Below are 24,466 nucleotides of genomic sequence, written 5' to 3' on the forward strand. Positions count from 1 at the left end.
CATAGAGTGGATGAAAAGCGAAGGAAAGACTTGCGGTAGATAAAAATAGAAAGGCATTTTCTAGATCAACTGTAAACTGCATTAATCAATAAATTATTGAAAACACTATATAATTCAAGAAAATCATGAACTTATTTTTATGTAAAATTGTTTGAAAAAAGTCAAGAAAATAATTTGATCTGCCTACATTCGACAGGGAACTGAAAGTCGCAGCATATTAAAAAGCTCTCTTAAATACTTGTAATAAAATGACCAATTAGCAGCAATCGAGAAACATTTTGTAATTATATAATATTCCGTTGTAACTATTAGAGATCAAATCCTAACGAACTATAACCAATAAGCAGCTAAATCTACTCAGAAAATTAATCAAATCTTAGCAAAGAGTATACCATAAATTATTCTTTGACTTAGTTCGCATTTGTTCGCATTTTTTATAGATAGTAGCTTTTTTGCCAAAATTATATTAATAATTTAAAGGGTGAGGTTTACATACGCTGGTCTGTAGAAGTAAGGCGCGTATCTAAACTTTGGTTGGTGAGGTAGTTTCAATATAAGAAACTTTATGATAGCTTACAAATTTGTATTCATCCCTAGTTATAAATTTGAAAATTTTAAAAATAATACAGATCGAACATATCTATAAATACTTGAAAATCTTCAAAATTGACAACCCGACATTAATTTGTTACAAGATGCATTATTTTTTGGACTGAATTTTTTTTTCTTCTTTATATCCATACATCTCAAAATCAAGTTGAATGATTCGAAGCTTTTCCAACTTCGAAACACTATTTTCTACTAGATTCTTGAGGTGCACCTTATCTCATCATGAAAAGCTTACAGCATTTACTGATAAAAGGTCGTTGCTTAAAGCAAGAGATCATGTGACTTAAAGCAAGAGATCATGTGACTCTTAGAACTACATTTTTGTCTCCATCAACTAGGGATGCTCTTATTGGTGCATGGGGAGGGGGAAGCATAGTATTGTTGTGTATCACTCACCCCAATGTTGTCGAAATTGAGCGGTCAGATTCCAACCTTCTCGGTCAAAGAAGGCTAAGGGTTAAATTTTTTGAAAAGACCAGGAGAATCGAGCAACTCCAGGGATTCTTCACGCAGGATTATATGCCTATCGATCGGCTCTCATCAAATTGACCAATTCCAAGCTGGATTGGATATTTTTTAGTCATGGCATGGGAAACTTTGTGTGATGCCACCTAAAAATAAAAAATATGGACTCCTATTCTCCATTCTCCAATTTAAATTGATGGTTCGGATACCTTTAGTCACAATGTGACACCTAACCCTATTTTCTTTTTAGTTATATATATATAAATAACTATATATATATATATATATATATATATATATATATATAGGGAAAAACTGGAATTAACCTACTAGTTCATGTGAACATATGATCCCAACGGTCCAGATTGAATCTGGACCGATCTGACGATCAATTATGTCTGGTAGTGTTTGAATTATATTTTTTTTCTACAAATCGAAATCACTTGAAATTTTAGTCGTGTGTTTATAAAAAATAGATGAATCTTTGAAAAATATCAAAAAAATATTTTATATGAAATAAAATAACCAAAATACCCCCGATAATATTTGAGAGGTATTTTGATCATTTTATTTTTTTTGAATAATTTTTTTTTATATTTTTATTAGGTGCTCTTTAATGAAAAGAACACATACCGAAAATTTTAAGCTATCCGAATTTGTAGAAAAAAAACTAAAATTCAAACACTACCAGACATCGTTGATCGTCAGATCGATCCAGATTCAATCTGGACCATTGGACTCATATGTTCATATGAGCTAGTGGGCTAATCCCAACTTTTCCCATATATATATAGATTAAATTTGAAGCGTCCCCTCTCTCGCTAGAGAACACTGAATAAAAATAGGGAAATTTATCAAAATACACCTAATTTTCAACGATTTAACAAATTACGCTTTTTCAATTATTCCAACTCGTAGTTATATATATTTTGATAGGTATTATGGAACTAAATCAATAGACGCATGTAAAACATTAAATAATTGATCTCTTATATGTAATTTGAAAAAATTCCCATAAAAAAGATTATTTTTTACAATAAAAGTCGACTAAAACACCATTACAAAGGTATTATGGTATTTTTTATTATTAAAAATAACTTTTCTCTTACCCTCATTAGGCAATCCATAGGGGATCACCCCAAATTTTATGTCAAAATTTTATAAACAGATATTAAAATTCAAAATTCAAAGATCAAAAACCACCTTGTGGAATTGTGGAATTATGACTGAAGCTATCCCAGTTATTCATTTAATTCATTTAGATAGAGTGATTGAGAGTTGCATTTACATGGATAAAATATTTAGGTGGAACCAGTTTCTTCCAATACACTGCAAGAGATCATCCATTCTTGTGACACAACGGAGACAATGTTGAACAATCGTCTATACACGATGAACATTCAACTGTATTCTGGTTCATCTCTACCTCCATGTCGGTGCAGATATATGTCATTCTTCAGCTCTCTCTCTCTCTTGGTGCAGATATATGTCATAGTTCAGCTAGCTCTCTCTCTCTCTCTCTCTCTCTCTTTCTCTCTCTCTCAATGCAGATGTTGCTGTCTGTGGTAGATTTTTCTGAATAGCAGAAGCCAATTGCATGGCTTTCATCCTCACCAGCATCATACAGATGTTCAAGGTCTGGGCTCTTGTCAGGTCAGGATCAAACGGATCCCAGTAGTGTTCGGTTGGCAGGATCCAACCAGAAACCGATCAGGTCAGGCTTCTTAGTTCGAACTTATTTCAATTGAAACGTATAAAATCCAAGCCTGGCCAGACCAAACCCATTTGAGTTATTCAATTTAAACCTGGCCAGGCTCCTTTTTCCTCAGACCCAACCCCAGTGGCTCGGCTCATTGGCATCTTATAAAAAAGCAAGTGATCCATTGGGCGTAAAATTGACTTTTCCTAACCCGGACCGACCGAGCAGGAAGGATTTCTAGGCCTGAACTCAACATGGGTTCGCCTACCCAACCCATTGACATCCCCAATGGATCCTAAGAATGAAGATAATTGGAGGCCAAATGATTGCAGAGCTCAATGATATTCAGAGTCGAAATAGAAATAAAGAACACCACCTACTGATTACCTTTTGTACAAATATCTTGAAGGACAACCTGGTCAACTACTGAGATACGAAGTGTAAGTCGGATATTGCCCATTGGTAACTTCAGGGGTTATCTGGATCATGGTTGCTGTGAACAGGAGCCATTACAGCTATCTTTCAGAGCATGAATAGAAACTAAGGGTATTTCATTCATTTTCAGAAGCACAAGTGTGGTTTCCTTCATAAAGAGTGCAGGAGATCATGTGGCAGGCCTTCCAACACTGAATGAATGCGGTGTTTCAACTAAAGTTTGGGTTCATATTTATAGTGAGTTTCTTTGTCATTTGTGTGAAAAATAATGGGACCAAAAAAAGGCGATCTGATCATCCAAAGCTGGTAATAATACTGACCAGCCAATTCCAGGAATCAGACTTAGGCTTGAGTGGTTAGAAGCTCGCGTTTAGCAATATTACATCTCAAAGTTCAATTCCTACTGCTGAACTACAAAAAAACAAGGACCAGCCAATTACAACCTGCCAGTCCTTTACCTTTTTCCTTCTCTTCTCTTCTCTCCTGAGGGTATAATCATGGAATCAGGACTTGATGAGAACCATCTTGATACTGTTCTTATGCAACAACTTACGCATGCTTGACTTCTGGCTTTAATCCTCTGCTCCCCTGCCACGTTCAAGTATCAAAATTCAAGTTTGCTTTTTCTAATTTCTGGCTGTATCGCACATCCTCTCTCTCTCACTCAATTGCTAATAGTTTCGTGAAGGCTTTGACTCTTCAATCAAAGTATGAATGGTTGATCCATTATATTTGATGTGATGCTATGAAAGATCACGTCATAGTTTCCTCCCGAGGGCATCTGATACATCTCATCTTCAGGTGCATCATAAAAACAAGAGGAAAAGGTGAAACTCTGATTTCCTTTCTATTCTGATTAATGATTATATATCACAACATTGAAAGTGTAACAGGATTTCACAGGAGCCAAAACATTATAGGAAACAAAAACTATCGATACAACAGGTTGTGTGCTGGTAGATCTCGAATCCGATGGACATCCTCTAATGATAGCTCTCGTTCCAATTGAATGCGTGACACTCGTAAAACCTCCTATAGAAATTCAGAAAATGATAAATTCAGCAAAAAGACAAAATACACAGAAATATGCGACAAATAGAGAATTTGCTGAGAGAGAGAGAGAGAGAGAGAGAGAGAGAGAGAGAGAGAGAGAGAGAGAGAGAGAGAGAGAGAGAGAGAGAGAATACATTAAAATCCATGTAGGAAGCACGCATAGCAAGCCATTGCGCATCCATCATTGCAAATGCTATACAGTATAGTACATCAAAGGCATCTTCATCGGCTGCAGTTCAGAAAAATGCCAGTCATCACAGGCATAAAAACATAACATTATTAAACAACCTTAGTCAAATGTCTGACTGGTATTATGGAATTGCATACACTACCTGACAGAATTTTCAAGAAGTTTATTCCTGGGAGAGATTTTGGCTTTGCTGTAGAAAGAATGCCAGTTTTATCATCAGAATGCACGAAAACTAGTGAGAATCAAAGAACATTTCTATCATGAGAATTTAGGAGAAGCTGAGTACGGGAAGAGACATTTTGAGCTGATACATGATGTGCAAAATACATGATTATAGAATTTATAATCAAATTTGACATAAAAATCCGAACCAGTGGGAAAGTAGGCATAAAAAAAATTAACATTCTGAAAAGAAGTATAGAAAAAGTAGAGGTACATCACATGAATTATCATTCACATTTCAAATAAATATTGTCCATATTCCTTTAACGTCAAAAACCCAAGAATGAGAACAAAAGACATGCTGATAAAATTAAGAATTAGTGTGTGTGAGTTGCGTGTGTGTTATGTGCATTTGTGTGTGCCAGCGTGTTGTTTCGCTCAGGAGTTTTCCCTTGTGAGGTATATGAACAGAAAAATTTGTAGAGACCCACCGGGTTTTGGATTTCATTGAGTGCTATCAGAGGTGACTTTCCTATGAATCATGCATGTAGGCACACACAAGAGGCAGCCAACTAATCCCCTATATCTAGTGGAGCCCGTAAATTTTTTTAGGCTAAATCTCTCCACAATGTGATCTTTGGGTTTCACTTAGGATGGTCAATTTTTATATGATATAGTTCTCATCTTTAGAACTCTAAATACCTCAATCTTATTTTAGCCTAAGAGTCGGATGTAATTTTCCACGGATACGTAGAAATTTTGAACACATATGGCATGTTACAACTCTTAAGCATGGATGGCATGCGACATGTTTGGAGCCTTATGGCATCCCATGTGGGTCTTGTATCTAGCCCATTACATACATATGCCATGCATTCCGTAATTTCTTTGTTTTTTTTTTTTTTTGAGTATCTGCATTCCGTAATTTCTTGTTACGAGATAGTTTCCCATCACAAGAAATTCATATTTTCACGAGTCATGGACATTCCTATTTTTCATTGAAATTATTAAAATTTGTTCAATAAGAAAGTATTCAGATTTGAAAGAAAAAAAAGTGTGTAACCCTAAACCAAAGCCCTGCTCATTGTTTAAGTCAAAAGTTCTTTGACAGCCAAATTATTTTAAGACAAGGAACTATCTCAATAAATCATGTATAAGTTGTTGGAAAGTGGTTAGTCATTCATCTCTTTTATCATGGATTCGTAAGGTAGGTATTCTCCATCGCTAACTCGCTCCCTTTATGGATGGAATACTGTATCTGATCTCCCTTCTTAAATGCATAAAAGAAAAGAACTAGCCTGCTTTGAAGAATCCCCTCGACCAGACTACTCGTAATTCAAAAGCATACTTTCCTGCAGGTGTCCCTCGCTTCTTCTTTCTCCCGGATAATAACCACTAGCTTACAGCTGGCATTCAGTGCTTCTAGTAGGCTCCCTCCCTGTAATCAGGCACTGTACTTTTGTTTATATTACTCAAGAAGAAGTAGAAAGAAAGAGCTGGAAGTCAGATAGTAGGCTTGCTTGTTTCCTTGAATGAGCTTCCTTTCCTGTCTTATCACTTGCTTCTTATAGTAGTCTCCTTTCTTCCAAGAGAATCACTCCCTTTTCTATCACTCAAATGAATGACGATAAAAAGAGCGAGATCATTTCTGAGATCAATCAATATCTAAAATCATTGTGTGAAAGGAATACCTAAAATTATCTCCGTAGACATGTACATTCTATTGGTTGCAATGCTAGAGTGATTGCCTCAAGATAAATAACAAATGAACAAAAAGAAAAGTGTTCTTTAACATTAATAACTGCTGACATTCTTTGAAGACAATTCTACTAACCCGTGTTATTTCTTCATGTCGATTTATATTGTTAATGCATATGGTGGTAACGACTTCATCTCACATCACCACATTGTATATTCTTTTCTCACACAGAGATATTTTCATCCTTAAACTCTTTAAACTGTTGTGTAAATAGTGGCACCTTGTAGTCTTAAATCAATTACAGTCTCTCTCTATCTCTCTGAACATAAAATAGCAGTAGCAGCACCTCAATTAATTTGAACAGTCCTTGGCTAAGCAATGTACAAACCGATTACAATGTCATTTGGGACAAAATATATGACTGGATTAGCAAAGTTCTAAGTTTATATCAATTTATTTATTGCCTAAGCATGAACAAAATTTATGTCCATTTTATTAAAGAACACTCACTGTAATACCAACCTGAGTACAAGTCCAACATCTGTATTAGCATGAATGTAACGTTAATGCCAGCAACAGCAAATGGATATTCCCATGTGGCTCGCTTCCCATCTAGCTTAAACAATAGCCTTCGAAAAGAAGTCTTCATTCGATGTGTAGAAGAACCAACAATCAGATAAGAATTTTAATCCTACTATGCTTTGACTCAAAGAAAAAATACAATATGATTTCACAAAATGACATTCTTTTGAAACTAAAAAGGTTGGCAATAGTTTGGGCAGCATACCGGATAATATTGAGCAAAAAATAAAAGATTCTCAAGGGAAATAACTCCGCAACCCCTGAAGAAAAAACTTTAAATATGTTAAGATATAACGACCTTCACAGGATGAAATTTAGAAAGAAACATCTTACAGAATGTTTTGTCATAATAAATCAAGTTTCTAAGTCTACAACTGAAGACAGTGACCCATGTACCCCTATTTGAGAAACCTGTTGTCAAGGCACCAACACACAGTCTGGACACTTCTGCTGTGTTAGGGAATAAGTTTCAGTGTTGGACACTAGTACGAGAAGTGTTGATGTATCCAACACAGTGAAACACATACATATGATCCACATCAGTAATTACATAGATTTGATGCTTATAAAATACAAAATAAATTTTGTACAGGCATCTTTGCTAGGACAATTAAACCTATAAAATGTAAACAATATCTTAAGAAGGCAACATAAAGTAAATGATCAGCCCAAGTACAAATTCCAATAGGAAAAACAACCATTACACAGGCATCTACATATATCATTTCAATAAAATTCTCTATTTAAATATATTTTCATTTACTATAATCACCTAAAATCTGTTGATGGATTGGCACCTTGCCACCCCATATCTTTCCATTGCTCCGAGATAAGTCCTCGGAGTTCAATATCTGGAAAGGCTGCACACCACAATGCTTTAAGAGCTTCCTGCCATCGAGAGAGCATAATAAATAGAGATATAACTCCACATGCACAAGCTCAATGTAGCTGGAATACACAAAAAGGAACCCCGGAAAACATAATGACTAATTTACTAACAAGTGTCTAAGATACATTATTTATGTGTGTCCACAAGTTTTCAAGACAAAAAGTGATCATGAAATTTCAGGAGATAAAATCAGTAAACAAATTCTAACAATGAGAAGTTACATCAATTCTTGAGAGTTCCATTGACATTTGTTGATCCATTACCAGTGAAACAGCCTCACAGCAATGTCAAAGATTTTATGAGGAAAAAAAAAAAAGACAGGTGAAGTTAGTTGAGTTCAATAATTTGTCAGTTTCATAATGATGCAGATTTGTGCATTACGTTATCAATGTACAGCTGAAAAGCATTTCCACAGTCCTATTTGTTAGATTAACATTGAATTGAAGTCACTGACTATTTGATAGAAAATCTTTTGTTCAAGAATCCAACACTTTAACCGCTTTCGCATATTGTCAATTAGCCATTAATAAACAACTGCTATAATTGGATCATCTCCTAACCAGTAAATGTCAAGATGTCAATCAGGGAGGTGGAATATCAATTTTAACAGAGTCAAGACTTTCTTTTGTGAGAAATTGAAGAATTCTCTTGATTCCTCATTGAAGATGCAAATGTCTTGATCTGATATTCAAAAGTGGTTAGCAACCTATGTTGTGACTGAGCCAAACATATTAATCCTTAAATAAAAGAAAGTGAATAGAAGATTGGCAAGATCACCAGAAAGTATAGAAGTCAATGGCTAATGAGAACTTACTACAGTGGGTCAAATTACATTCTTGAGGATTTCTTAAGTTGAAGAACCCTATAGGAGGAAGGTTAACTTTAATAAAAGTAAGCGTATCAAATATCCTGCTCTATTACATGTTGCTGTTCAGAATGCCAGTGACCATTGTACAAGGAATTGAATGCCCAATACGGGATTTCCCGTGCTCAGGAGAGGGAGGGTCTCACAAATTCCATCTTGCCAATTGGGAAGCTGTGAAAGATAATATAGAGAATATGAACTCAGCTCTGCTGGGGAAGTGATGGTGAGGCTTTAACCCTCAGGAGTACATGTTATGGGGATAAATAATGTACCAAAAATATGGAGTCGCTGATTTGGGGTGTCGGTACAAGGTTCACCAACTTCCCAAGGGTTATTGGAGATGAATTTCATCATCCTACCTGAGCTCTGCTAGTTGAATCAGACTGGGTGAAAGAAGGGTTGCAGTTAAGAATGCAGAAGGATAGATGGTTGGATGACACTTCGTTAACTACTCCATTCCCTAGCCCTTTGTGTTACTGATGGATCAGGAGGCCACTGACCGAGGATCATACAAAATCATTAGTGGTCACCTGATAAGGTCTCTGAGCTTTGGGCCAAAGGAGAGAGATCAGAGGTAGAAATACCACCATCCCTTTTCCATACCCAATTCATACGAAAGCATGGTCAAGATAAAATTGTGTGGGAACCAGCCCCTTGGGTGCCTCCTCAGGGTCCGCTTTTTACAACGAACGACATGCTAGCAGCAAATCAGTAACAATTTCCAGTAAGGTGTGGACGGTCCTGGTTCTATCGAAAATCCAGGTGTTGACCTGGCTAGTCATTTGCAAACAAGTCCTAATTCTTGATAACATTCAGCGAAATGAAAAAAAGGAACTGATGGCGTCCCCTTGCTCTTTCGCGCAACTCTTCTCCAGCCACCCCCCCACCCTTTCTTCCCCACCTACTACCCTTTCCTCCTCCCTCCCCTCAGCTTCCCCTTGGCCTCCCCCCGCGTCGCCTCTCTTTGGGTCCTCGGTTATTTTTGTCCAGGATTCAGCCCCCCCCTCTCACATGGCCTTTCTTAACTCCCTTGTTGGCTATTTCTCTCCCCCCCGTTCTGACCTTCCCGCCATTGAGAAATGGGCTCAAACGTCTTGGAATGACCCTAACATTGGCTGCTACTCCCTTCAGCATGGAGGCATCCTTTCTTCCTTCCCTTCTAGGGAAGGGTCGGAGATGGCCTCGTGCTCTCCCCCTTTGGCCTTCAAAGGTGCTACCCTCTAGCGTGGGAGCCTTTCTCCCTCACCGTATTTGGCTTCAGGCTTTCAACAAACCCCTCCATGCGTGCAACCTGAGAACTTACAAGGCTATTGGTGAAGCAGTTGGGGGCTTCATCTGCATTCATTGGAAATCTTCGGAATTCCTCCCCTTTGGGTTGATACAGCTGCTCTTCGATTCTCTTTCGCCGGAGCTTATCCCTGAGGCGAGTTGGCCTGAGATGAATGGCCAGTACTTCCGGGTTAGCTTGGCCTGGATCCCGGCTTCGCCGTCTTCCAAACTCCATTGCCAGGCTACCCATCCCTTGCCATGCCCCCGAGACTCTGGTTTCCTTTCTCCGGATGGTTGGACTCTGGTTCGCAGTCGAAAGAGGCATTGGAGAGGTTGTCCCGGCATTTCTGGCTGCCAGCGTCCTCCTTTTCGGCAAAACTCTGGCAAGTATGTGGCTGTTGTCTCTCTCAGTCGCCATACGCCTCGCGCCGAAGCCCTACTGCTGTTCCGCCGTCGTTGCTGCCAACCTCTTCCCTTGACCATCCCCCATTGGTTGAGAGGGTGCCCTCTTCGGTCTTGAACCCCTCCTTGCCCTGCAGGTTGGTTCTTTTTTATGCAAGTTCCCTGCTGGCTCCTCTTCTTCCTACCACGTGCCGCTATTGTGGCCTCCTCTGGGCCTTTACCTTTTGTTTTCTCTTTTTCCCTTGTTGTTTCTTCTCTTCTGCCCTCTCTTTTGCCCCCCCCCCCCCCCCCCCCCCCCCCCCCCTCAACCCTGTCTTTTGCTGCCTTTCTCTCGTCACTTGCCCCATCCTAATCCCCCTTCTGTGGAAGCCTCCCCTGGCGACACGTCTACTCTGGTGTTGTTGACACTTGGCTGGTGCCACCACGTATCTTAGTTTATGCTCACCTTTGCTGCCGCCACTTGGCGCCAATCCCATCTTCCCTTTTGTTTCTCAGCCACTTGGCACTCACCCTTCTTCCTTTTCCTCCTCTCCCTTGATGTCGCCTTCTGGAGTCTCATCCTCCACACCGTGATCTTGTCCCATCCCTTCGTCTGTTCAGCCTCGTTCGCCATCAGCTCTTCCGAGTTCCCTCCCCTATTCGTCGCGAGGCTCTGCCCGTCGCCTCTCGCCTGCTTCATCGCTGCCCTTTCTTTGTGCGAGGCCTCCCCTCCCTCGTCGACCCTCGTTCACCCACGATCCCCCCTCGATCGCAGCAAGGCTCAAGCCCCCTCGCTAGTCAGTCTGTCCGCGAACACCTCTCATCCCCCCACTTTGGCTCTTGCCTCCCTCCCCCCCCTCTTGGTGCCCCGCCTAGGTCTCAGCCTCCCTTCTTCTCCTCTGTTTTAGCCTGGCCACCCACCTCTTTTGCCTCTCCCCTTGCCTCTCCCCTTGCCTCTCGTGCCTCTTGCCGGAGGGCTAATCTCTACCTCTCTCTGTCCACTGGGGTCTCCCTTTCCTCTTGCCCCTGGTAATTGCCCCTTTTCCCCTTCCCTGGCCTGTTCTGGTGGGGAGCCCCTTGGTACCCTCGTCCGTCCCTCTGAAGATTCTGATTCCACCAAAGCTTTTGACGTTGCCCTGGGCGACACCCTCAAGGTAATCAAGGTGATGGGTATGGATTTTCCTGGCCATCGAGAGGCCCTCATCAATTTCACTTTCTTCCGAGCGAACCTTAGATCCAAGGGCCGGAGAGAAATGGTTGATTTCATCGGCCACATCAACGCTGATCGTGATGGGCCATTCGCTGACCCCCCGAATGCCGATTTGCCTTCCTCGAGTGGTCGCCCCATCACTCGTCGTACAGGGAAACGTTCTGCCCCCTCTCTCTCCCTTCCATGAAGATTTTAACCTGAAACATCAGGGGCCTCGGTGACCCTTTGAAATGCCGGCATATTCTCAACTTCTGTCAGCAATACTTGCCTGCGATCCTGGCTTGGCTAGAGACCAAACTGCCTGCTCCCTCGCTCCAAGAGGTGTATCAAACTTGGGGTCGGCGTCGATGTCCCTGCCAATGGCTGGCTCTACCATCTAATGGTGCATCCGGAGGTATATGGGTCATCTGGGACCCTTCTCTTCATTCTCTCTCATCCTTTCTTATTGGGGAGTTCTTGGTCTCAATCTCCCTTCTTAGGACATTGGATGGTTTGCCCTGGAAATTTTCTGCCGTGGATGGCCCCAACTCCCAAGTTCAAAGAGATAGTTTCTGGTCTGAACTCCAATCCATTGCCTCAGCTTCCCCCTCGACTTGGAGTATTGGGGGAGATTTCAACATTACTTGGTGGTCCTTTGAATAGAACTCTAATTCAAGGATTCCCCCACGATGATGGCGTTCTCTGACTTCATTAACAGCAATCAACTGCTTGATGTACCCCTTCAACGGGTTCGCTTCACCTGGTCGAACCACTCGGAAGACCCCTCTTTGTCTAAGCTTGGCTGGTACCTCCTTTCTCTTGAGTGGGACTCATCTTTCCCCAACTCCCACTCTGTAGCCCTCCCCATGCCTATCTCCAATCACCGGCCTATCCTTCTCAACACTACTGCTCTGGGTCGATGTCCCAAGCCCTTCCGTTTTGAGCTATCATGGTTGGAGAAGCCCCATCTCCCCTCCCTCGTTGCCTCGTGGTGGCTCTCTTTCTACCCTATCGTTCATGGTTGGCCTGGCTTTCGCCTTCAGCGTATGCTACATCTTTTAAAACTCGCCCTTAATGATTGGTGCAGAAACCTTTCGGGGAATTTCTTGGCCCAAAAGCAGCCTTTTCTCGACACTATTCTCCACCTTGATTCTCTCAAGGAATCTGCACCCCTTTCTCTTGCTAACCAAATTGAGCGCCGCGAAGCCAAGTTAGCTCTCCATTCCATTCTTCATAAGGAAGAAATCTTTTGTGGCAGCGCTCCAAGGTCGAGTGGTTAAAACTGGGCGATAATAACACCACTTTCTACCTTAAGATTGCAAATTGTCGCAAATGTGACAATACTATTTCCCTTACCAAAGTTGGAGATCAGCATCTCGACCAACCGCAGCTCTTTGAGTAGGCCTTCATCGACTTCTTCCAGACCCTTTTCAAGGCACAGGAAGGCCCGAGGCCCTTTATGTCATCCCTTAGTTTCAGGCCTCTCCCACCCGACAAAGCAGTGTGGTTGGAATGCCCTTTCGAAGAAGCTGAAATCCTTGAAGCAGTCAAGTCTTTGGGCCACGACAGAGCCCCTGGCCCCGACGGCTTCCCCGTTGCTCTCTTTCTTCAGTTTTAGGACACCCTTAAGACTGACGTGGTGGCTTTCTTTGCTGATTTCCACTCTAGCAGAGTGATCAATAGGGTCGTGAATGCTACCTTCCTGGCTTTAATCCTCAAAATCAAAGGTGTGGAGGAATTAAAAGAGTTTAGGCCCATAAGCCAAGTCAATAGCTTTTACAAGATCCTCTCCAAGGTGTTAGCCACTAGAATCCGTGAGGTAATGAGTTGGGTTATCAAGGATCGTCAAATCTTAGACGGTGCCCTTATTGAACACGAATGCCTTCATACCCGTCATTTGGCAAAAACCCCTGGTTTGGTTATTAAGCTGGATTGGGAGAAGGCGTATGACCACATCGATTGGGATATTCTCGATGAGACATTACACCGTATGGGCTTTTGTGCATGTTGGCGGAGGTGGATGAGAAGGTGCATTTCCTCACCCACTTTCTCGGTTATCATCAACGGCACACCCAAGGGTCGGTTTCAAGCTTCTAGAGGTCTGAGACAAGGCGACCCCCTTTCGCCTTTTCTTTTCTCTATTGCTGCTGAAGTCTTCAGTAGTTCCCTGTCGGGTCTGTACCATGCTAGCCTGGTCAAGGGCTTCTAGGCTAGCCCCAGGGGACCTTCCGTCTCCCACCTTCAATACGCCGATGAAACCCTCCTTTTTTGTGATGCCTTGCCTGATAAGGTCCACTACCTTCGCATTTTTCTCAGATGCTTCCAATGGGCTACGGGCTTCAAAGTTAACCTTGCCAAGACCAGTACGATGGGGGTAGCCATGACTTTGGAGCAGTGTCCATTTTTGCTGATCTTTGGGGCTGCAAAGCTCAACCTTTGCCTATCTCTTATTTAAGTTTGCCCCTGTGTATCGGGAAGCCTAAAGCTAGTCAGTGTTCCCATATTATCGATAAGTTCGATAGGAGATTCGCAAGATGGAAAGGCCGTTTCCTTTCCCTTGAAGGTAGATTCACCCTGATCAAGGCAACTCTCTCTAACACCCCTATTTACGAAATGTCCTTTTTACCGATCCTGGCCTCTGTGGCAAATCAGCTCAAACAACTCATGAGAAATTTCCTCTAGTCTGACACCAATGGACGGAATTTCATCTCATTGCTTGGGAGACGATCTGCACCCCGAAATCCATTGGAGGCCTGGGCATTCGCAACATTAGGAAGACCAATGTTGCACTCATTGGTAAGTGGTGGTGGAGGTTTGCATCCTAAACAGATCACTTATGACAAGAGGTGGTTCGTCTCAAATATTGATCCCCTCCGGAGGCTTGGTTCCCTGACTCCAGGGTCCGTTACAATGCCTCAAGTATTTGGTAGGGTTTCCATTCTTGCCTTCACCACTTCCTCTCCCATATCCGCTTTCATTCTAGAGAGGGTAACCGTATTGTCTTTTGGTCGGACATTTGGCTGGGCCACACCCACTCAGGGACTGATTCCCCACCCTTTACCAGTTGGCTAGAAACCAATTATCCACCACTGCTGAGAATTTTGAACCCTACCCTGGGGAAGGGTTTGGACCCTACCTTCAGAAGACCCCTTAATGACTCCGAGTTAAAGGCCCCTTAATGACTCCGAGTTACCTGATTTTCTTGATTTGCAGACCCTGTTCCACAACTTTTTCCTCCCTTCTTTGGGTTTCGATAGGTGGTCTGGACCCTTTCCCCTTCAGGAGTGTTTTCGGTTGCCTCTTTTTATAAGGTTCTCCTCTTGTCCTCCCTTCCCCCCCCCCCCCCCCCCCCCCTTCCTCTCCTGCCACATTGCTGTTAAGGCCTGGGATTCTCTGGCCATGAGAGGGGCCTTTCTTTATTTGGGTGACCACCCATGAGAGGGCCTTAACCGTGGACCATCTTCAAAGAAGGGGCCTACAACTACCCAACAGGTGCATCATGTGTAAGAAAGAAACTGAAACCAATGCTCATCTCTTTCTACATTGTGAGATAATGTCTTTCCTCTGGAACTTTATCCTCCAACGTTTTGGCTGGGTTTGGGTCACCTCTCAGGCTGTTCCACAACTCTTCTCTTCTTACCTTTCACCCCCATGGGCTAGATCAGGTATTATTCTTTGGAACGCTTCTGTGGCAGCCTTACTCTGGACTCTGTGGTTGGAAAGAAACCAGAGAATCTTTAGGGGAGAATTTTCTAATCTTGTCACGCTGATGGAAAAGGTAAGATCTTTAGTCATCTTTTGGGCAACCAACTCTAAACCTTTGAAGTGCTTCTAAATGGCGGGCTTCCACCAAAATTGGAAGCTTATGCTTCAGTTAAGGCCTACCCTAGTTCCTAGGCCAGTCTCTTCGTTACCTTCCTCTCCAAGATGCATTAAGCTTAATTTCGATGATTGCTCCCTGGGCAATCCTGGACCATCGGATGTAGGTGGCATCTATCGCGACCATGCTGATCGCACCCTCCTCTCCTTTGAGCAGTCCATCAGTAGCTCAAACTCCACCAAGGCGGAGGCAATGGACCTCCTTCATGGCCGTCGACACTTCAACAGGGACTAGGGAAACTCTCTAGGGATCGAAGGAGATTCTGCCAATGTTATCGATTGGGTTTCTACCCCAGCCCAGTGCCCTTGGAGGCTAGAATCCGTGTTTGACAAAATCCAACATAGGTGCTTCCTCTTGCAAATCACTTGGAGGCATACGTGGAGATAGGCCAACTCCATCGCTGACTCTCTAACCAAATCGGGAAGCCTGGGCTCAAATTCTATGGACTGTCCAACATAGATCACCTAGTTTGGTTTTGATCCTATTATAGCTTTGTACTTCTGCTGCCCTGTTTTGGGCTCTATTTCTGTTGCCTTGTAAAGGGTATTACTGTCCTTCACCACTCCTTCTGGGAGGGCAACCTTTGTATTTTCTTTTTACCTCAATACAAGTAAACATTCTCAAAAAAAACATTCAGCAAAAGGGAACCCTCGAAAGAACCAGTTTATCGTGTGTAGAAAGAGTGTGGAGGCTACATTTGTTTCTACACTGCCTTTTTGCCAGGCAAAGAGTGGCGTTCGCCACCTCTGGTGGCACTCTGTCGCCGTCCGGCAAGTACGGTAGGGGTCAGGGGGAGGGGTCGTGACACAAGGTGTGGTCACTCATACTCAACGTGCTCGACTTGCATTGGATGACATCTGAATTGTTGCAACAAACTGTTTGCAGTCTAATTCTTGATTGCACTCCTTGCTATGGGCCTCTTCCTTTGGCATCATCCACTGTTATTTCCTTGTGGAACATTTCGTTGGAATGCTATAGGAGGTTTTTTCAAAGTAGAAATCACATAATAGCACCATTGAGGATAAGAGAAGAGCTCTAGTCATTGTTTGGGCTCCTCAGCACAAAGAGCTAACACATTTTCCTTTAACTGATTTTGTACTTAACTGGAAAGCTATCATTCATACCATCCTCATTACAACATCGCACTCCTTCCTATGGTCATCTTTGGGAGCCAGGACCATCAAACTAAATTTTTTATGGTTGCTCCCTCAGCAACTCAGGACCAGCAAGAATCTAACAACTCCTTGCTCTCCTTCTCAGGCCCCATCGGGATCGCCTCTTCCACAATTGCAGAGGAAAAGGCCCTTCTAGAATGGCTCAAACTTGTTGATACAAAGTTTGGGACCCTCACTAGTTTCCAAGAATATTATTAACTGGGTTAAAAGGCTATGGGAATATCCATAGAACATGGATCAAATATTTGACCAAATAGCCAATATTTGCAGTGCATTTCAGGTCTCTCCCAGGGATACTTGGAGAGAATCTAATGAAATGGTTGATTCTCTAGCAAACATGAGGCTTTTTACTTTTTGTTTCAGTACAACCAAACAAAATTTGTACAACACAGTATATTTGCCAATATTTTGCATGCTGTGAAATTAGAACTATATAAATCCATATTAGCAATATATAAATAAAGACAACCTTATCAAAGAAATTTCTTAAGCTTAACAACAAAGAACTAGCAGGAACAAATCGTAGGAATGTTTTAAGAAATACAAAATAATGGTAAGTCACGTTCCAATTTTGTTTTAAATTTTATTGGAGGCTTTAGAGCAAAGTAGGTGTCAAACAAGTGTCAAAGGACTCTGGTAGTTCAGCCTAAAATGATGATACGTCAAGAAAACATCTGTAGAATTATTGTTTGTTAGTAAAATATGATATTTGTTCCTATATACGATATGATTTCTTAAACTTTTATACATATCACAGGCTGAGGACGAAGTTAAAGCATACAAATATGGTGCAGAGGTCCTGAATTTGAACTCGAACATGCTTTATATATATATATATATATATATATATATATATATATATATATAGATAGAGGAAAAAATCTGGGATTAGCCCACTAGCTCATATGAACATATGAGCCCAACAGCCCAAATTGAATCTGGGTCGATCTGACAGTCACGACCTCATTTTGTGTTTGAATTTTAAGTTTTTTTTCTAAAAATTCAAATCACTTGAAAGTTTAGGCGTGTGTTCTTGTCATCAAGGCGCACCTAATAAAAATATAAAAAAAATTATCTCAAAAAAATGACCAAAATACCCCCGTCAATTTATTTCATGTAAAATATTTTTTTGATATTTTTTGAACATTCAACTATTTTTAATGAACACACTCGTAAAATTTCAAGTGATTTGGATTTTTAGAAAAAAATATCAAAATTCAAACACTACCGGACATCCGTGATCGTTAGATTGGCCCAAATTCAATCTGGGCCGTTGGGCTCATATGTTCATATGAGCTAGTGGGCTAATCCCAGCTTTTTCCATACATATATATGTACATCTATACATATATACGTACATATATACATATACATAAACATATGTAGATATAGATATATACATACACATTCATGCATACAAACATACATATATAATGTAATTTATTAAATCTCAAAGCATACCAGTGATTGTCAAGTGTTAAGAGTATACCACTAAATGGAAAATCGGCTCTGACCTCAACCTCCACCACAAGCTTCATACAATTATTTTTACCACACCAGCATCCCCAGGTGTCAATAAATGTTGAAATGTTGACACATGTTGACATATGACACTAGCCATTAACTAGATTGTTGGGGTGATGCTGTTGTGGAGAACACCCTTTTACTCTCAATTGGCAGGTTTAAGCGCCCCTAGACCAGGACCGGCCCAGGTTTAAGTGCCCCTGTTCAGGCCTGACCCATTGGCAGAATCGGGCTGAGCAGATCAGGTTGGGCCTGGCCAAGCCATGAACCGGGGCTGGGACCAACCTTTAAGTACCTAGGCCAGAAACATCTGCCCCACGACCAGCCTGCAGGCCACATATAATGGCCTGGACCCGGTTTAGCAGCGCTGGGCCACCGGAACTATTGCCAGCCCCAGTTCCATGATTTAAGGGCAACCTCATGTTAAATATATTTGAGCTCTCTAATGTTTACTTGTACAATGCTTTTGGAAAAAGCTCGGCACGTTTACATGATCACCTCTAAAAGCCTGCAGGGTTGATTTAGTTAACCACATTGATGAACGTAATCAGAAAGACAAGACAAAATATAAACACAGAGTTCCCCTAAGGTTCTCACTATGTTATACAGGCCTTTCTCTCTTCTTCTATCTATATAATAGCATATCGTACAGGACTGTAACTTTGTTTACTCATGTATGATAGTGTTTCTTTGGAGTGTGCGTGTAGGTCTATGTTTCAGATTGATAATGCTTCCACATTTTAAAAATACATAAATTAACAGATCTCAACTCAACAGTAAAGCCAGAGGCATCGCATCACAATGCAAACACTGCAAAGAGGATAGGCATTCTAGCAAAAAGTGGACCAGCCGAGAGGTATGGGGTAAATGACTATTTATGGCGATAGGTGTTCAAGTCAATGAGGCTTGGCTATATTAAGGCAAAATGGAAGAGTGTCATTGGTGAATAAAAGTCTGGTTTTCGCTTCTTTGGTGACAAACTGTTATCTGCTAAAAGTTCAATTTGAAGTAGTTCTGCATTGATAGGCCAAATGAATCAATTGGACCACACATTTAATCTAACTCAAACAAGTGCTTCAACAAATACTGATAGAGGGTTAGCCAGAGCGAGAAAATCTAAGTGGAGCTTACAAAGAGAAAAGGAAAGGCATGTCCACAGGGTACAAATGAAATCCAACTTTTTCATGCATATGCTATTGCTAGACTGCATGAAAGTTAAACTGAAGTAAAGAAAGAAATAATGAGCAATGAAAATCTAGTTACCTGATGATATGAACAAGTCTCATCAAAAGGTACTTGTAGACGTTCTTGAAGCCTATGCAAACTTTGCTCCTGAAAGTAGAAGACATATGTCAATAGTGAAACAAACAGCAAAAGACATAAATATTTTCACTGGGACCAATACAACACTAGCCATTTCATTGATTGTAAGAACCCCAAGTATTCTACAAAATTAATTATGAATGAACATCATTATTGATCAGATAGTCAAAAAAAAAAGAAGGGAAAAAGTAAATCCAATTAAACCTGAAAGATTACTAATCAATTCTATATGAGAACAAATATGCACATGCTAACTTTTAATTCATAACTAGAAGATATAACAAACTTCCCATTGTCAGCCATTATTTAAGCAACAAATCCAAGGAGAACCATCAATGGAATGCATGAAGTTTTTCCACCTAACATAGGTGAGAAATCTCTGGCAACCATACACAGAATATGAAAGTTGTCAATCAGATAGCAAACAGGATAAAGTCTAACACAATTCTGAAATTCCAAAGAATCAAAGTGATACTTTTATTCCCTCTTGGAAGAACAAGAACACAGAGCAGTTCTGCTTTATCAACTAAAACCGGGCCAATAAAATTCATGCAACTCAAACAAGAAATCTTATAAAACATAATATGTTGGAGCAGCAATGATGGCCTGCATTAATCAATGCAACACATAATGCACCTGACGAGGGGTCAATGAATAGTCTGAAGTCTTTTCAACATGTCCCTGCCGTTTGTTGCTAGAGCGAAAAAACAATCCCCCAATCCATGATCGTGGTCCAACCATAGCATTAGCTGGAACCACCAAAAAAAAGTGTAAGCCAAGATGCAAATAAATCTGAAAAACATAAAAGGCATCAGATGGAAAACATGATCATCATTAATATGATTTATCAAACAAGATATTGTCTTAATAATGCTTTAGTACTAGCAGAACAAGGAAGAATGCGTGCATGAAAAGGCCAATGGAAGACAGGTCAAACAATCTCAAAAGTACAAGACAGCTTGTAAGAAACAATAGATAAGATGCAAACATATGCACAACCTAGTAATGGAAAGTAAGCATTGTAGTTACACAAGAGCAAGGAACATGCAAATAGGAAATTGCAGCCGAATATTCTAAAGTGTCATTATGTGAAATTGTCACTTCCCAGACCACTTATTTAAAATACAATTATTTCTATGTGGGTATGGTTACTTCAGAAGATCAATTAGCTTCTAGCACCCATCTTTAGCAGAGTTCAAAACAATTTGTATCACTACAGCTGCTAGGCTGGGTTGTTTCTATTTGAGTGCACAATTATCGTGTGTGTAACCCATATTGCTTGATGGAACTTGAAATCAGAAAGGGAACCAACCCTCCCTGCTATGACTGGTAGAACGAGCATGTACAAGGAGATGACAGAAAGACATGTGATGCTAACTATAGGGACTTAGGCACTTGCTAAGTTTCAGCACAATTTTCGTTAAGTCGTGTACGAACAGAGGAACAAAATCTTCTGGCTTATGAAAGTGAAGAATGGTGGAGTAAATCCACGGGCATTTTTTTAAGGGGAAATTGAGTCTTAAAAAGGGACATTTTTCTGACTGTCCATAGAGAACAACAGCAAAAAGTGAGGCACCAAATAGCTCATAAAAAATTATGAGTTGACCAAGCATTCAAACAGGACCAAAATTGAACGGAGTCCTATAAAAGCTCCATAAGTCCTATAAGAAAGTCTCTCCAGGATATCATGTTTCCTTCTCCTGCATATGACATGATTTCTACAGTTAGAAAAAAAAAGAAAAAAGGGGTCCAGCATCATAGAACTGCGATCAGAAAGAGGGATAACATCAAGGAAAGGAGCAATAATCAGTCCAATATTTGCATTTTAAGAATTGGATGGTGAATTGGGGGGGGTTCTTGGATGTAATTTTGGTCATGAAGCAAAAAGAATATCATAATAAATGAACTTGAGTTCAATCTTTAAGTGTACCATAATGCCTTGATTTATAATCTGCTAATGCGTATCAGTAGCATTTGGTAGAATCCATTTTATAACTATGCTTGTCCCTTACTTTTTTGTTTGCCATATGATTATGCTGGATTGTTCCTTGCATATACAAGTGCAATGTGCACCACTGAGATCTTATTTTTATTATGTAATTTGATATGCATGTACAAACTGGTATGCAACAAATTATAAAAATTACCACTCTAAAGGACTAAATTGTAAATTCAAATAATTATAATTTAGTCTGAATCAATACGCAAGTGTCTTATGCAAGAAACTTTCTATTTTATGTTTTTTTTTTATATTTTTAAAATAGAAACAAAAAAACACTCTCCAAGTCAGCTCAGTTTTGCTCAATTAAGTTCAACTTTTAAAACTTTAATACATGTTATTTTCAAGCCTTGAAACAAGTTTTCTAGTACATTTGGAGTAAACACAGGAAACCACATGAATCATGGTTACAATGTTCAACAATACAATCACTAACAAGTCCAATTCAAAGCACAAAAAAATTGTTAGATAACCCCAAACAAAACATCAAAATAAAAGAAGCAGAATAATCGAAGCAAAAAACTACAGGGTCTAAAAATGAAGGATAACTGACCAAAACATTGAGCACGTTGTGATATCACGTGCGTAAGATTAAATTCCCATGCCACTTCTTCATGTCGGGTCTTTTCCCTCCAAAAATGACCTTCATCCTCATCGACCTGCACATATAATGATGTTTATTCTAGAAACAAGAAATTTAAGAAATACATTTGAACTATGAAATCGAAGTGTTCATGCAAAAGAATTTGTTCAAGTTGAGAAGTAGCCCAGCTCTAGTGCTCCTAAAGATGCCTCCTTTATGAAGATGAGCAAAACATTTTGTTCAATCACGCCGAGCCCCTAGAAATGACATGGATCTGAAGCAAAATTTTCACTATCAGATATATTTGGAACATTGACCACGAAATTTCATGTAGTTTCGTGTCAAATTACATTGCTTACAAGACAATGTATCGCATTTAATTGATCAGAAAAATGTGATGCATTCACAATTTAGCATTTTAGATCAACAGAAACTCAACAGTTAGCACGATCATCTAAGAAAATTAGGACCCGATTGGCACGACACAAGCCATTGAAACTCCTAATGCCAATGCTCCAAGAGAGAGATGAAGTGGATGTCTAATTCAAAGGAATGCCAGCCCAATGTCTTACCCATTGTCGAGATGAGCAAGAAGGTATACATTGAGGACGTCGTATTCTCATCTCAGATATACCATGGCCCCTTCTCTCCTTTCATAGTAAAACATAAGAGAGAGAAAACAGAGAGGGGGGGAGGAGAGAGGGGGGGGTGTGAAAGGAACTGATAAGGTACTAGATATTGGGCCATTTAAATGATTAGAACACATGCCATTGTTCCCCAATCCAAACAAAAAAGAAGAAAATGAACAGTAAAGTGGGGACACAAACAATCTCCTATCCTCAATTGAAATCATTGCATGATCAGACATTTCAAAGCGTAAGACAAAGAACAAAAAGTCCATAGAAATGACTGCTTTTGGAGATGAAACAAGAAGCATGTCAATTACCAGGTAAAAAGCGACACCATCAAACCACCGGAAAACTTAATTTTCACGGCCGGATTAAGAGAATTCCGGCCGATACCTCAACATTTCCGGCGAGGTGAGGGGGCATTTGCTCCTGGGAATTGCCTGAGTGAGAAGAGAAGAGGAGGCCCACTGACTATTATTTTAATGGCAAAAAGGTCACTTTAATGGCAAAAAGAATGGAAAAAGAGAAATTGGGAAAAGAAAGGACCGAGATTTGGTGTGGGGCATGAAGTCCAGAAAGGGTGGGTGGAGAAAGAGAAGGAACAGAGAGGAGAGAGAGAGAGAGAGAGAGAGGAGAGAGAAAGAGGGGGGAAGGCGTCTGGGGTCAGAGGGAGCGCCATGAAAGCAGGCGAGTGGGTCGTGGAGATGATGGCGCTGCGTGCATCTATGCGCGTGGCCGCGCCTGCGATGCTGCCACTTGGCGCGGTGTCCTGGCGCCAATAGGGACCCAGCGGACCGAGTTGTCGATGAGGGACACGAAGGTGCGTTTTCCTGCGTCGCACCTAGACCCCATTTTCGTGCGGGAAAGCTGAGCAACACGAGCTCGCACAGGTCAATCAAGTATCACTCTTACCCTTGTTCTTTCAAAGGATTAGTAGAAGTGTTTATCGGGTCGGCTCGGCCCATGGATCCCATGGGCTGATCAGACCACAGTTTAGGTTCGGATTTAATTTTTGGACTATGGGATGGGTCTAACTCTAACATATTTTTTGAGAAAAATTTCGTATAGAACCCTAATTCCTCTTATTATTTCATGGTAAACCCTCATTTCGTTTTTTTTTTAAGCGGCGCAAAAAAACCTTTAAAGATTTTACCATTACCCCTCATAAAAGAAGAAGATAATAGATGAAAGGGTGCGGTGAAATCTTTAGGAGTTTTCGTATGCCATTTGAAAGAAAAACATAAAGAGGGTCTACTATGAAATAATACGATAAATTAAGGTTCTATATGAAATTTTGCCTATTTTCTATATGTAATACAATGCAACCACCCAATTTTGCATCCAATGGTCAAAATTAGTTGTGACCACCTTGTATTAAAACTAAATGGTCTCATTCTATATTTTTTCTAATTTTATGGGATTGTATGCAATGAGACCATTTACCTTTAATACAAAGCGGTCACAAGTCCTTACAACCATTTGATGTAAAATTTGATAGCTTGGATGTGTCACAAAGTTCGAAAAAATTTCTTTTGAAGTTTGAGCTTCGTCAATGGAATTATTTTAGCCATCCAACTTTACATTCAATAGTCAAGATTATTATGACAATCTTGTACAAAATGTAAATGGTCTCATTCTATACTTTCCCTAATTTTATTTATATAATAGGATAATTTTTATGAGTTCTTGGACCCATAGGTAGATATGTGTTCTCTCTCAATGACTTATTTCTGAGATGGAATTTGGACTTAAACTTTTTAATACGTAAAGTAAATCGATTCTAAATGCTAAAAAGGTATTTTTGATAAAATTTTAGACTGGTTTCTATCTTTTTTAAGATGGATGTGTAATGCCTCATCATCATTA

The 24,466-nt window shown here is 40.5% G+C and overlaps 1 protein-coding gene across 10 annotated transcripts; it reads right to left on the reverse strand.

The window, feature by feature from the left end:
* Window positions 1-3,415: 3,415 nt before the first annotated feature.
* LOC18431498 (ELMO/CED-12 family protein) lies at window positions 3,416-23,508 on the reverse strand. 10 transcript variants are annotated; one of them, XM_088860162.1, is made up of 11 exons: window positions 22,918-23,300; window positions 22,161-22,245; window positions 21,942-22,047; window positions 20,026-20,138; window positions 19,330-19,398; window positions 7,667-7,782; window positions 7,100-7,154; window positions 6,835-6,955; window positions 4,594-4,641; window positions 4,396-4,490; window positions 3,416-4,240 (listed from the first exon to the last, which is right to left on the reverse strand). In XM_088860162.1, the coding sequence occupies exons 4-11, from the start codon at window positions 20,128-20,130 to the stop codon at window positions 4,139-4,141; spliced, it is 711 nt and encodes a 236-aa protein (XP_088716288.1). In that variant the 5' UTR covers window positions 20,131-20,138; window positions 21,942-22,047; window positions 22,161-22,245; window positions 22,918-23,300; the 3' UTR covers window positions 3,416-4,138. The 10 variants fall into 10 exon arrangements, with proteins under 10 accessions (XP_088716288.1, XP_088716286.1, XP_088716287.1 ...); XM_088860160.1 differs by having other exon boundaries at window positions 7,100-7,166; window positions 22,918-23,298; XM_088860161.1 differs by lacking the exon at window positions 22,918-23,300 and adding an exon at window positions 22,544-22,669 and having other exon boundaries at window positions 7,100-7,166.
* Window positions 23,509-24,466: the final 958 nt, after the last annotated feature.

This window comes from Amborella trichopoda, chromosome 2, assembly GCF_054954075.1.
Source record: "Amborella trichopoda isolate Santa Cruz 75 chromosome 2, AtrichopodaSantaCruz75HAP2 v2.0, whole genome shotgun sequence".
Classification (NCBI taxonomy): Eukaryota; Viridiplantae; Streptophyta; class Magnoliopsida; order Amborellales; family Amborellaceae; genus Amborella; species Amborella trichopoda.

Bases quoted from the DNA above. Each gene is read 5' to 3' on its own strand.
- LOC18431498 (XM_088860158.1), bottom strand. From the start codon at position 22,594: ATGAGAATACGACGTCCTCAATGTATACCTTCTTGCTCATCTCGACAA. The intron at 20,139-21,941 runs GTCAGTTATCCT...TGGTGGTTCCAG, and splicing joins ACAACGTGCTCAATGTTTTG to CTAATGCTATGGTTGGACCA. The intron at 4,642-6,834 runs GTTGGTATTACA...TTCTTTCTACAG, and splicing joins GATGTTGGACTTGTACTCAG to CAAAGCCAAAATCTCTCCCA.